The sequence below is a fragment of the Trichomonas vaginalis genome, chromosome II (assembly GCF_026262505.1).
Source record: "Trichomonas vaginalis G3 chromosome II, whole genome shotgun sequence".
Lineage (NCBI taxonomy): Eukaryota > Parabasalia > Trichomonadida > Trichomonadidae > Trichomonas > Trichomonas vaginalis.
Window position 1 is genome coordinate 23,887,500 of NC_067204.1, and position 14,018 is coordinate 23,901,517.

Here is a 14,018-nt window from a genome sequence, read left to right on the forward strand (position 1 = left end):
GATGTCAGTTTTGTTGGATGGTATTTGTCAACGAATATTGTCAAAGCAGTTTTCACATCTAAAATATTTTTGGATTGTAATGGTATGGCTTCACAGTATCTTGTGTTTTGACCAACAAATATTAGCCAGTATGGTGGTCCGTCTTCTCTATACCTCGGAATGTTTTCCAAGATATCCATAAACCAAGCATTTGGTGTTGAACTAAAGATTTTTACCATGAGTGCTTTCTTTGTTGCTTTAGAAACATAGGGGTCCTTGTTTGGATTCGTCATTTTTTAACCCATAAGAAATGGGTTTATTTGGCGCATTAGCAGGAGTTGCATCCAGATTTTTGCCCGCAGTGGGAACAATAGCCAGAGGTGTATTTGGAGTTGGAAGGAAGATTTTGAGTACATTAGGTATACTTAAAGAGAAAGCACAACCTATTATACAAACTGTACAGAAAGGTTGGGAGGTAGCACGAGATGCAGCAAATCTTATTCCAAATCCTGAAACAAGAGGAAAAGTTCAAGGATGGATGGACAATGTAGGAAGAGAAGCAGGAAACTACTATAACAAAGCAAATGACTACTATAACCAAGCAGGGCACTATATGGACCAAGGTGAAAGATTCTTTAACAGAGGATATAACCATGCACAACAGTGGGTAAACAACAACCAACCGCAACCGCCTCAAACTTGGGGAATGTAAAGTTTTTTACTGAGATGAAATGAACAATACAGCATTGAGACAAATGGGTTCAAGATGGATTTGTCGGCTTCCAGCAGTTACACAACGTGTTTGTCAAGTTCTTCCTATACCTCAGGAAGTTTTAGACCGACTTAAAAAACAACAACAACCAGTTGAAAACAAATCAAACTAAAATTTTTTACTGAGATGAAATGACCGAAGAAGTTGAAACGGTAGATTTGACACCACAAACAAAAAGTTCAGAACCATTGTCAAAACCTGTCAAAGAACTTACAGATGAAGAGAAAAATTCAATAATAGAAAGTGCCAGGTCTGGAAATACAAACCCTAACTATAAAGTCACTTTTCATAGAAATGGAACGGCTAGTATCTCAAAAAAGAAACAGACTCTCACAAATAAAATATTGAAGTCTGAAGGAGCTTTCGAGACAACAGATGGGAAGGTATATTTTACTGACCAACAGTTCATTATAGAACATCTCATTGACTTAGAGTCGAAATATTCTAAACTTTACAACAAACACAAAAAGTTGAAAGGAAAACAAAAACAAATGGCATATGATATTTACGAAGATGTTGACGACACAACCATACCTGCAAGTGAAGTAAAGTCAGGTGAACCAAAAAGTGACGAAAAACCGATAGAAGAAGGTGAGCCAAAAACTGAAGATAAACCAAAACCAAAGGTTAGTTTCCAAACTAAACCAAGTCAACCTTCATTAGCTGGTATGGGTTGGCGTCAAAGGCTTCTGGTAGCTGGTGGTTACGTAAAGTAAAGAAAAAATATATTTTTTCAAAAAAATATTTTTTTATTTTATTTGAAATGTACGCCGAGTTTGTTGGAGTAGACCGTTGGGAAACTTGTTTGTTAGATGAGAAATATGAAATTCACTGTTCTGAGCCTTTTGAAATAAGGAAGAAAGAGACAAAAAGAGTTTTAAGCGAATGGGAGCGAAATGACGGATATGCTAATATGAGGATGAGTGGAAAACACTATCTTAAACATGTCGTCATTGCAACTCATTTTATACCGAATCCTAACAATCTACCTTTTGTAGACCATATAAACCATATAAGAAACGACAATAGACTTAAAAACTTGCGTTGGGTCACTCGTTCTGAAAACAATAAGAACATAAGCAAATTTGGAGATATTGTATTCGAATTTGTCGACGAACTAGAAGATGAAGCAATTGAAATTAGAGACTATGGTAAGCATACGTTTGAGTTTTACTACTATAGCGAAGAACAAGACTCTTTCTACTTTTATACCGGCGTAAACTATAGGAAATTACAAGTATATTTTACTAAGGCGGGCTATGCTCATGTAAACGCTAGAGATACAGATGGAAAACGCGTTCGAATACTTCTTAACAAATTCAAGAAGCTATATGGCATACCATTTTAAAACATTTTTTAAAACAATATATTTTTACATATATTAAATGTTTCAGGTTGAAAAACAAAGAACAAAAGTAGCAGATACAAAACCGTTAGACTATATCTTCACAAATGCCGGTAGGGCAATATCAGATGAAGAAATTTCATCCGGTGCTTACAAGTTTGACTATCCAATTCGTTGGCTTCAAAGTCCTTCAGAAGCAAAGGCAATAGGATTTAGAAGAGTTTTGTTTTCAAAAAGAACTAACGCATTTATGTTCGCAGTATATTTTCATGGGCAATATGAAGGTTCTGATGGTCTAATAGACAAATTTGACGAAATGAGAATCTTTACAGTTCGTTCAGACGAAAGTCTTGAGAAAACTCTAAATGACTTTCAAACTCAAATGAACAAATATTATTGGGAATTTCAAGAAAAATACGACTCTTTACTAAATGGAACATACTATCTGAAACTAGAATACAACAAGATGAATTCCACCGTTTCATTTCAAAGGATTGAAATTAACCCTCCAAGAAGTACACAGTTTTTATTTTGGCAAGTAGACAAACGTTCTTGGGCACAATTTCTTCGGTTACTAAACCAGAACGAACCATTACCACCTGACGGTCCGTTCTGGTTTATACGCCCACCAACAGATTTGACAGTTTATAGAAACGTGTTTGACCCTCAAAATGTCATGTGTCATGCAAGTTTTAGTTCAAGCAACAATAGTTTTCTTTGTATCGGTAAGGACTTTTATGACCTTACCTCTAAATTCTACGAACCACCTAGTAACAGTTTCTCTGACTTTCAAGTTTGGTTCACAACAAATGGTGTGCAACATATTGTTCCATTGTACTATGACTTTTATCTCGAATTGTCTTTCATATATAACTACAGAAAAGTGCTGAAAAAGTATTGAAAAATGAGTTTTTGGTTGAAAGAATACGGTGGAGCCAAAAGTGGCTCGACCTCAAAACAAGCATTTTGTGAAGAATATACCAATCGCCGGAAAACAGCGGGTTGGTTTTTATACAAAATTCAACCGTTGAATTTTCATGAATTTCCTTAAGATAGAAAAAAATAAAACTAACTTTATTTTTTTTAAGTTTGGTCATCCTTCACTGTATGACAAATATACTATATTTTACTTAAAAATATGCAAGCGGCTCATAGCTCAGTGGTATGGGCTACCTCGTTACAGGCGTCGAAGACCTCGGTTCAAATCCCGATTCGCGCAGGTTTTTTCCTTTTATGCAGTGAAATTTCATGTACATAGGTTACTTTGGTGTTAGACCCTAGTGAAGAAAATAGAACGATATAAGTTTACATTTGTAAGGTTACTTTGGTGTTAGACCCTAGTGAAGAAAATAGAACGATATAAGTTTACATTTGTAAGGTTACTTGTTTGTACTGTTTCAGAACAAGACTTGTACTGTTTCAGAACAAGACTTGTACTGTTTCAGAACAATATTTGTACTGTTTCAGAACAATATTTGTACTGTTTCAGAACAATATTTGCACTGCTTCAGAACAATATTTGTACTGTTTCAGAACAAATTTCCCGTAAAAGCTCTCAATTTGTGAGAAAAATTTTCTGTTTCAGAACAATATTTGTACTGTTTCAGAACAATATTTGTACTGTTTCAGAACAATACTTGTACTGTTTCAAGACAATATTTGCACTGCTTCAGAACAATACTTGTACTTTTTCAGAACAATACTTGTACTGCTTCAGAACAATACTTGTACTTTTTCAGAACAAGACTTGTACTGTTTCAGAACAATACTTGTACTTTTTCAGAACAATACTTGTACTTTTTCAGAACAATACTTGTACTTTTTCAGAACAAATTTCCCGTAAAAGCTCTCAATTTGTGAGAAAAATTTTCTGTTTCAGAACAAGACTTGTACTTTTTCAGAACAATACTTGTACTTTTTCAGAACAATACTTGTACTGTTTCAGAACAATACTTGTACTTTTTCAGAACAATACTTGTACTGCTTCAGAACAATACTTGTACTTTTTCAGAACAATACTTGCACTGCTTCAGAACAATATTTGTACTTTTTCAGAACAATATTTGTACTGTTTCAAGACAATGTCCGACGTCCCACCAAAAAATATTTTTTTTATTTTTATTGTAAGAACAGTATGTCAGTCGAAGCAAAAACGTTCACGAACAAATCTAATGGCGAAACATTCACAAAAGGCACTTACAACGGTATTGAAGTCTTACGTAGAGACAAGGATGGTTATATAAATGTAACAAATATGTGTCAGCAGTTTAGGAAAGACTTTAGAAAGTTGTTGGAAAATAAGTCCTGGGAAGAGTATTATACGGCATTTTGTGAAGAATATACCAACCGCCGGAATTCCGACGGTTGCTTTTTATACAAGGTTCATGCAGGAATTCCTGATGAAATCAAACAGGTTAGAGGAACGTATGTAGACCCAAGACTCGTAAACTATATTGCAATGTGGGCTTCACCAAAATATTGTATAGCAGTTGGAAAAATTCTGGACTCCATAGACAAGAAAGTTCATGAGAAGTTAGATGAAGAAGAAGAACTCGAAGATACAGTAGAGAATGCAAAACCTTTGTTTGAAGAAGAAGTTAGAAAAATGCATGAAAAACAAATAGAACATGAACGTGAGATATGTTCTGGTTATAGAGACTCTCCATACGAACTAGACCAATGGGAACAAGAAGATTTAAAGAGAGAATTTAGAGAATATGAACTCGCTAAGATAACATTAGAAGCTGCAGAAGAGAAGTTAAAAGCTTGGGGTTGTTTTGTACAAAAATATTGTGAGTAAATGAACCATTTTGTTGCTGAATTCAATAAAAATATATTTTAGGGTAGAAGGTTAGATATAACCTCTTTTCTAACCTCTTTTCTACCCTCTTGAATTTGTCAAGATTTCTTCGTAAATGTTTTGTCAAGACTTCTTCATAAATGTTTTGTCAAACATGAACGTAAATGTTTTGTCAAGACTTCTTCATCGTAATGAGTGTAAAGGACCCAAAAATATATTTTAGGGTAGAAGGTTAGATATAACCTCTTTTCTAACCTCTTTTCTACCCTCTTGAATTTGTCATGAATTTTCCCGAAATAAAAAATAAAACTAACTTTATTTTATTTATTTTTTTTATTTTGTATAAAAAAATAAAAATGTCAACAATCGGCACAACAACAATTCAAACAACTACAGCACCAAACTCTTTAGTCATGAACCCAACTTCAATGTTAGTAGAGATGAAAAGCTTCATTCCTTCTTCATATACTTTCGAAACAAAAATCCAGAAGATAAAGCAAGAACTTTTAACAAGTAATTTAGACTGTAGTGCGAAAGATGAAACAAATGAACAGTATCTTTATGAAATGCAGGATATTATTGACCATCTACCTAAACTTCCTGAAATACAACAACAAAAACTAACCATTCCCGAATTTGACGAAATAGAAGTCAGACTGACTGACTCAGTAGAAATAAAGAAGTTCATACGAAAGGTAAACTATGAATTCCTTGGATTTCATTGCAACCACAAAGTCATGGACATTGACCTTTACAAATCCGAAGAATTTAAGACCTACGACAACTTTGTTTCGTTAGTTGCAAAATGTGTTTGGGAAATAAGAGATAAAGATAGTAGGGGTAAGGTATGGAACGAACAAATAAAACCCGCTATGTTCGAGATGAAGAAAACCATTGACGCCTTAGTCATACTAGCAGGTAAGATTTCAATGTACAATGCTAAAATGAACCCACAATGTTCAAAATGTAAAGCAGCAATGAGGAAATATAACTACTCCGTCAAAGAGATAGAAAGAATGAGAAACGACTATGCAGATTTAAAGAAAGAAATGACAAACAATGAGTTTGAAACAGTTGGAAAGATAGACAATGAGACCAAAGTGGTTAGAATAGGTGATTTAAACGTAAGATACTCAAAGAAATACAACAAATATTCTTTGTCAGACATTTTATCTCCATCTGGAAAGAAAGCAAAGGACTGGGTTAGAATTGCTTCTAGTCAGAAAATTTTGACAAGAAATCCTGAGCTTATGATATCGGTAAGATTCTATGGAACTACAGCATATCTCATCGACAAAAGTCTTATACCAATAGTTTTGTTATGGTTAGACCCAGTTGTTGGATATAATTTCATAACATATGGTTCGTTCGACTCAGAACGTTGCAGTGAAGGCTTACTTTACATCGTTCAGAAACCGAAGGACTTCAATACAAAAGATATAAGATAGGAAGAACATTTAATATAACTCAAAGATATGACAGTACAGTCAATAGAGTCAAGGTTGTGTTGGTTAACGATATGAGAGCTGCTGAAACAGAACTACTTGAAAAGTTTGAGAAAATGTATGGTGCTCCCATAAAAGGTAAAGAAACGTTTGAAGTAGATGAGATAGATAAAGCTATAAAATTATTTGACGAAGTTGCTGAAAAATACATGTAAAAATAACGTTTACCATGTAAAACGCTTATAAAATAACTGGGGTAGAAAAGAGGTTAGAAAACAGGTTATATCTAACCATCTACCCTAAAATATATTTTTTGGTCATTTACGCTCATTACGAAGAAGAAGTTTCGACAAAACATATATGAAGAAGTTTCGACAAAACATATATGAAGAAGTCTTGACAAAACATATATGAAGAAGTCTTGACAAAACATTTACGATGAAATCATGAAAATTCATGAAAATTCACGAGGGTAGAAAAGAGGTTAGAAAACAGGTTATATCTAACCTTCTACCCTAAAATATATTTTTGCTGAAAAATGACCAAATTTCATGAATTTCCTTAAGATAGAAAAAATAAAGTTAGTTTTTTATAAAATATTTTTTTTATTTTGTATGTAAGAACATATATGACAACAACAGAGAACACAACAACAGTTATAGTCCATGAAGCTATAAATGAAGAATATGAGTGGGTTCAGTTTAACAAACAGTTACGTCTCATTCGTTCGGTCAAAGATGACATGTACCAAATGCAAAGTATTTTGACAGCATGTGCTACACCAGATACTAAGAAACCACAAGACTGGTTTGAATTAAATAGCACTCATGAACTTTTGAGTGAGTTCGAACATGTAGAACTTAAAAAGATGTACCAAGACAGACAAAACTTACCATCGTATCTAAAAGGTATATATGTTCATAAGTTCCTAGTTAGTTCAATAGCAATGTGGGCTTCACCTCGCTATGCTTGGTATGTTTGTAAACTTCTTGACGAAGTTGCTGAAAAATACATGTAAAGCGTTTATTTTTGGTCTTTTATACAAGATAGAAAAAATAAAGTTAATTTTATTTTTTTTATTTTTTTATTTTGTATGTAAGAACAGATATGTCAACAACAGAGAACACAACAACAGTTATAGTCCATGAAGCCATAAATGAAGAATACGAGTACATACAATATAACAAACAGTTACGTCTCATTCGTTCGGTCAAAGACGATATGTACCAAATGCAAAGTATTTTGAATACTCTTCGTTCTACAAAGCAAGCACGTCATTGGTTTGAAAACCAACAGACAAAAGAACTTTTAGAAGAATTTCCTCATATGTTTGCGAGTGGTAGAAAACCGCGGAACGAGATTCCGTACGAAAATCGTAAAAATTTGCCAAATAGTTTGAAAGGATATTATGTACATAGACTTCTCGTAAATGCTGTTGCAATGTGGGCTTCACCTCGTTACGCTTGTTATATTTTCAAACATCTAGATGAAATTCATAGACAAGAACGTGAAGAGCTAGAGAACAAGCTTGAAGCAAAAGACAAAACATACAGAAAAGAATACCACGTTCGGTACCAAAAGGAAAGGAAAAGAACTATAAGTATATGATTTACACTGAAGAGATGGAAAATGAAGAAGACAGAGATATGGTTATGTTGCATTTAGTCAGAAGAAACAACAAAAGCTTTTACGACCTTGCTAAGATTTACAAATCTGACAGAAATTGGTTCTATCGCGAAAACTTACCGATTTCAATGACACCGAATGAAGATGTGAAACAAATAGTTCAAGATACGTTACCTCAAACACACTATGATATTAAAGGTTGTACAATACTTACCTTCAAAGAAGATTTGCCATTGTTAAAGGAAAAAATAACAGAGTATTTTGACAACTTCAAACAAGTAGAGTAAATGCACTCTTTATTTTTCAAGCTTGACACCAAAGATGGCTCAGGTAGCTCTATAAGGTAGATTGTCTTGTCAAATCCTTCTGGCATTCCAAGTTCTTCCTTCCGACATTCCAAGTTCTTCCCGACAACTGGAAAAAAATTTCCCGACAACTGGAAAAAAATTTCCCGACAACTGGAAAAAATTTCCTGACAACTGGAAAAAATTTTCCTGTTGTTCGTCCGTAAACCATTCAAATTTTCGAAAATTGAGAACTTTTTGGTCGAACGACAGAAAAAATTTTTCCTTCAGACAGGAAAAAAATTTCCCGACAACTGGAAAAAAATTTCCTTCCGACATTCCGAGTCCTTCCTTCCGACAGAAAAAGTTCTTCCTTCCGACAGGACACAAACAGATGACTGACGTACCACCAACCGAGTCCATTCCAAAGCCAGAAGAACCGACAGCCCCAGCACCACAACAGACTTACTAAGACTAAACACTTAGATTTTTCAAGCTTGACTTTTTACAATTTGAACTTTGTTCGCGTAGATGTGAATTCTGAAAGAAGTATGAGGGTCTTGTATGACTTTGTACTTCTCCCATAGTTCATGTCTGTCAAACTTACCTGCCATGGACTCTTTCATAAGTTCCATGAAATCGTCTTCGGACAATCCAGGGAAAAGTACAATGTCAGTAAGTATTCTCTTTACATCCTTACTTAAACTCTTGGCTGTCTGTACACAAATGACAACTGAAATGTTAAAGTGTCTGAGCTTCTTAAGAATTCGACACATGTCTTGTTCTCTGTTCTTTAACAAAGGATGAGAAGCAAAGTCATCTAAGATAAGAAGACATCTATGAGGGTAAGTCTTCCAATCGTACGATTGCAATTTCTTCGAAATGTATTCTATCTCTTTCTGTTTGTTTCTGAAGTGTTTCTTCTCTAATATTCTCTGCATTTCCTCATTTGGGTCTTTAAACTTCGAATTTATATACTCATTTATAGCATTGTACTTCAAAACTCTTCTTTGGTACTTCTTTATCCAATCTAACAACTCAGAGTCTTTTATACATACTAACTTAGACTTTTTATAATATCTTTGAACGAATTGACGGTTTGGTCAAATTGACCCGAAGTACTACAAATGACACTAACTCATAGAATGGGTTCTTCTCATCTAGTTCTTGTTGTTGTGCAGCCATTTTAAGATAAGTGAAAGTCTTACCCGACCCAGGTGGTGCAATTAGACCTGTTATACCATTCTGAGCAAATAAGAACTTGTCATGTATGGGTTTTATCTGAGCATTTTCCAACTTCCTCTTGTTCTTATTTAAAACATTCTCAAATTTCTTGTCAATGTCAGCAAACTTTTTTTCTAACATATTTTTAGAAAAATTAAAATTTTTATCTTTTAGAAAATGTCTAGCGATTTCGCTATCTATATTCGAGACAAACTTTTCGACTCAAAACATCTGTCGACCATAAAATCTTACATAGTGTAAACAAGAAAGGTGAATTTGTTCTAAAGTTCTGTTTCTGGGAATATGACAAGAACCATAAAACATTACAAAGAGCAGTCTTAAAATTTGTCAATGACAGACTTGTTGACAGAGATGACGCCGATTGGAAAGATGAAGTCCAACAAAAGTTCTTAGAATGCAAAGAAGACACATGCGCTGTTCTTGAAGATGAAATAGAAAACAGAATAGAAGAGCTATTAAAGGACAAAGAACTTTTACATAAATATGGTTCGAGAAATTTGACATAACTCCACCAGAAAAGAAGAAGAAGAGAGAAAGAAAGAAAAGAAAGTAGAAGAAGAGAAGAAAGAACCTGAACCAGTTCCAGAGAAAAAGAAATTTGACATGTAAAAATAAAATTTTATTTTTAGAACATTTCTGGGTCAATGTCAATGTTCTCTTCCTCTTTAGGAGCAAACACTGGCTTAGACTCTAAAATCTTTTTACCCAATTTACCTTGAACTTCAACTATCTTAGACTCATAATATTCATAGTCGTCTGCTTTCTTTGGTTCATAAGGTATAACAAGTTTGTATGCTTTGCCTTCTTTAAGGTTTGAGAACCTTCTGTCAAAATTTTCTTTGACTGCTAACAAACCTTCTATGTCTAAGTCTTCAAATTTCGCACCATTTTTAGTCACAATAGCAAACTTAACTGGTTCGATGTTCCAAACTTTGTCAAATGTAGACTTTTCAAAATGGTAGAAGTAAACATTCAAATATATGAATGGGTCTAGTTCTTCTTTGACTTCTGTCATGTACTTGTTGACTGAAATATATTTCGTCATCTTTTCTATCGGATAAAAAAATATTTTTTTTAAATTTACTCAGAAAAATTTTTCTTTGTATATACGCCGTTCTGAACATCTAAAAGATTTTTGACATTTGCCAAGAATGTACGTTTAGAAGCTGTCATATAACCATACTCTTGACAATACTGTTTATACGAATCGTACAATGACCTTTCATCTAAACACTCAAAGTTAGTTCATCTATAAACAGTTCATATACACTCTTGTTTGCTTCTAACAATGTTTGTCTCTCTTCGGTATATGGAATTTGTCTTGGATTGAACTTAGAAATATCTAATGTCATGAAATATGAGAACAAGTGGTTGTAAAAGTTAGGTGTCAAAGTTTCTGCTAAGTCGTCAAAATATTCTGTATCTTGCATATGAGAATCTGACGTTCTGACAACTACATATCTTCTGTCAGAACTTTCTAACTTCATCGGAACAACATTGTTTGAAACCATAATGAAATTTGCAACATTTTCACAAACTCTTTGGTCTTTATATTTTCTTTCAACAACTCCAACTTTGTCTGTTATAAGACTCTTCAAAGCATCTGAGTTCAAAACTTTTGTTGTATCTATACTTTGAAGTTCGTTACATACTATAAGTTTCATATTCTCTATTGAAGAGTTAAATTTACCGCAGATGTTTTCTAAGTTTGTCATATTAGGGTTCGAATAGCCCTCTAACAGTTTGCATAAGATATCTGTAAAGAAAGTGTTCTTACCAGTTCCTTGTTTTCCAATTATAATGAGAGCAGTTTCATTTTTAGCACTTGGATGTTGTAAGATGTTTGCAAACCAACATAAGATATACTCATAGACTCTTTCGTTTCCATTGCATATAATTTCTTTGACATGGTCTAACCAAGCTTCTATAACATTTTCTTTCCATTCTACTTGTTCGTATTTATATCCAGTGAAGATAGAATAGAAGTTTGGAGATGGTGTATAGAACTTTATACCACGAACTGAAAAATCTTCTAACTTTGACAATAAGATATCCCAAGCATCTAACATCTTCATACCAACTTGTACGACTTTTATTTTCTTAAGTTTCTGTCTACATTCTTGTTCTGAAACTATTGTTGCTCTTGGTTTGTTAAAAGACAACATCCCATTCTTTCATAACATAACATTCTGGGGCAGAGTCAACATAAATGACTAAACGTTTCAAATTCTCGACTGCTTTGTTATAGTCTCTAAATGGACACATATTTCTGAACGCTTGGAAGTCATAAAAATCTGAAACGTCTATTCTGTACATTTTTATAAAAATAAAAAAAAATATTTTTTTTTTTGACTTTGTTGTTCTTGCTATTTGTTGCATTTGTTGTTCTTGAGCTATTTGTTGTTGAAGTTGTTCTTGTAATACAATACTTTCACCAGTTGCATCTTCCAATTCGAAACTTTCTGCCGTCATTGACAAATACATAGGACATAAAAGTTTTACAGGAACAAAGTTTGCGTCAACTAAGGTTAAGTTTATGTTTGCCAAAGTGTTTGAGTTTACTAAAGCTGAAAACTCTGCATTCGAATGAACAATAGGCAAACCAGCAGAGAAAGTGTTGTTTATACGCATGAGTATCTTTTGGTCATAGTAGTTTCTGTCGACATTCGAATAGCACTTTGAACCTAAGTTTGAAACAATATATAAAATAGGTGTACTTAAAGTCAATGGAACAGACAAACCTTGTATGACACCTTTTCCTGTTATAGGAAACTGTTGGTAGTAAAAACCAGATATAAGTTTTGTATTATAGCTCATATCGTTTATAGTAAACTCAGTCGGACATCCAAACATAATGAAACCTGCTCTAGTTGCAGCACATGTTACATCCGTCCTTAAAGTATTAAATAAGTCAACAAAACCTGTTGGTGGTATATCTGAGTAAGTATCTTCAAAGAAGTATTTTTTACCATTCACAACAACAAAGTCTTCTGGTGTCAAAAGAGCAAAACAGGCTTTAGTCGTCATCGTGTTTAAGGTCAGTTTACAATATCGTCCTTGAGGACTTTGTAAGTTTGTTGTTATAGAATTATATGACTCAGGGTTTTTAGTCGTAATAGTATAAACCACTATGTCTTCTGCCATTTACTTAGCAAGTAAATTTTAATGAAATGTTGTGGTCGTCAAATATTTTTATGACGTCTGGGAAACTATATTTTAAGTTCAACGTTTCACCTCCTTTCATAACGTATATCTTGTCAATGACATTATATGAAACACCACAGCAAGCAATGTCGGGTTCTATTTCTTTGATGTTTATATCGTCTGCCTCTGTCAAAAGTTTCAATAGTTCTTTCAAAATTTCATGAGGTGCGATGACATATGAGTTCACTTTTACAGGGTTGTGTTCGACCAAGTTTAACATTATACCCAAAGCTTGACAAATCTTCTCCTGAGTTTTAAGTTTGTCTTTAAGTTGTTGGTAGTCGTTTCGAATATCTGCAACAGAACTTAAGTCTCTGCTAACTTCAGGATATGTTGGTTGTTCTTTTACAGGAACTATTGTTATACCATCTTCGTCTTCGTATGGTTTCCCCACTTCAACATCTCTTTCTTTGACATTGACAACAACACTTTGACTGTTTGTTTGAGTTGGTGAATTTAACTTCACATCTGCCACCGCCATTAAACCTTTTGAAACACTTACGCTTCTATTTTTCGGAAATGACATTTTACTTAGAATAAAAAGATGGACGTATTTGAGTATCTCTTCGAATTGAAGCAAAACAAAGTTTACACACACAAACAATACAAGTTCATTGACAGAATAGTTCTTTATACAAACAATGGAAAATGTTATAGAATAGCAGTCTTTGCTGAACCAAAATATTTTCATAAAGCAAAGAAAGTTGGTATAACCGAGATGGTGAAAGTTCTTGAAGCAGACAAAAATATAACAACAAAACTGACCGATATTTCTAAAGGTAAGTTTATAATACAATTTATGTCAAAACTGGCGTACTGTCAATATTTGACGGAGAGAAGTCAGTTCAAGAACAACTTACTGACCTGCTGCCAAAATCTGCTCGATGGAAGCTGTCGTTATACCAATCTGAGGAGCCCCAGCAGGTTTCATCGAACGAATTTTCAAAAGAGCATCTTCCGTGAAAAGTGCTATTGGTTTTGTAAACTTCTTTGCTTTCAATTCATCTGGACCGTCTCTGTCACCAGTATATTGTATTTGAACTGTACCAACAGTTGAAATACCACCCATAAAGTCTTCTGAGTCAGCAAATGGAATGCCAAGCCAAAAGTTTGAACGGTCTCCATTTGTATATTGAGTTTTTTGACCTCCTGTATGAGTCCATACTTTCACATATGGCATAATAGAACTTTGCATTTCAGGGTTAATGGTTGTTGTGAAGTTTGTTGTTAAAGTCATAGCATCTAATGTCAAGTTGTATGACCTCATATCCTCAACTGTAGAATATTCTTCTCTTGGATAATATTTGCCATCTATGTT

General features: G+C 33.8%; 7 protein-coding genes and 2 pseudogenes across 9 annotated transcripts, besides 1 other annotated feature; 5 read left to right on the forward strand and 4 right to left on the reverse strand.

Annotated features, from left to right (window-relative positions):
• Positions 1-14,018: part of a mobile genetic element that runs on past both edges of the window.
• On the forward strand, positions 290-691 carry TVAGG3_0599170 (uncharacterized protein; the record flags this gene model as incomplete). Its single annotated transcript, XM_051239719.1, has 1 exon — positions 290-691. The coding sequence occupies one exon, from the start codon at positions 290-292 to the stop codon at positions 689-691; it is 402 nt and encodes a 133-aa protein (XP_051097543.1).
• Positions 2,137-2,753, forward strand: TVAGG3_0599180 (uncharacterized protein; the record flags this gene model as incomplete). The annotated part of the gene is made up of 1 exon (XM_051239720.1): positions 2,137-2,753. A coding segment is annotated over one exon (617 nt), but the record flags the coding sequence as incomplete, so codon positions are not given.
• TVAGG3_0599190 (uncharacterized protein) lies at positions 4,231-4,896 on the forward strand (the record flags this gene model as incomplete). The annotated part of the gene is made up of 1 exon (XM_051239721.1): positions 4,231-4,896. The coding sequence occupies one exon, from the start codon at positions 4,231-4,233 to the stop codon at positions 4,894-4,896; it is 666 nt and encodes a 221-aa protein (XP_051097545.1).
• On the forward strand, positions 7,964-8,254 carry TVAGG3_0599200 (uncharacterized protein; the record flags this gene model as incomplete). The annotated part of the gene is made up of 1 exon (XM_051239722.1): positions 7,964-8,254. The coding sequence occupies one exon, from the start codon at positions 7,964-7,966 to the stop codon at positions 8,252-8,254; it is 291 nt and encodes a 96-aa protein (XP_051097546.1).
• TVAGG3_0599210 lies at positions 9,653-10,105 on the forward strand (annotated as a pseudogene). The gene has a single exon. A coding segment is annotated over exon 1 (453 nt).
• On the reverse strand, positions 10,122-10,541 carry TVAGG3_0599220 (protein of unknown function, DUF4108 family; the record flags this gene model as incomplete). The annotated part of the gene is made up of 1 exon (XM_051239723.1): positions 10,122-10,541. The coding sequence occupies one exon, from the start codon at positions 10,539-10,541 to the stop codon at positions 10,122-10,124; it is 420 nt and encodes a 139-aa protein (XP_051097547.1).
• On the reverse strand, positions 10,577-11,007 carry TVAGG3_0599230 (annotated as a pseudogene). The gene has a single exon. A coding segment is annotated over exon 1 (431 nt).
• On the reverse strand, positions 11,854-12,640 carry TVAGG3_0599240 (uncharacterized protein; the record flags this gene model as incomplete). The annotated part of the gene is made up of 1 exon (XM_051239724.1): positions 11,854-12,640. A coding segment is annotated over one exon (787 nt), but the record flags the coding sequence as incomplete, so codon positions are not given.
• On the reverse strand, positions 12,645-13,181 carry TVAGG3_0599250 (protein of unknown function, DUF4106 family; the record flags this gene model as incomplete). The annotated part of the gene is made up of 1 exon (XM_051239725.1): positions 12,645-13,181. One exon carries the CDS (start codon positions 13,179-13,181, stop codon positions 12,645-12,647), a length of 537 nt encoding a protein of 178 aa, XP_051097549.1.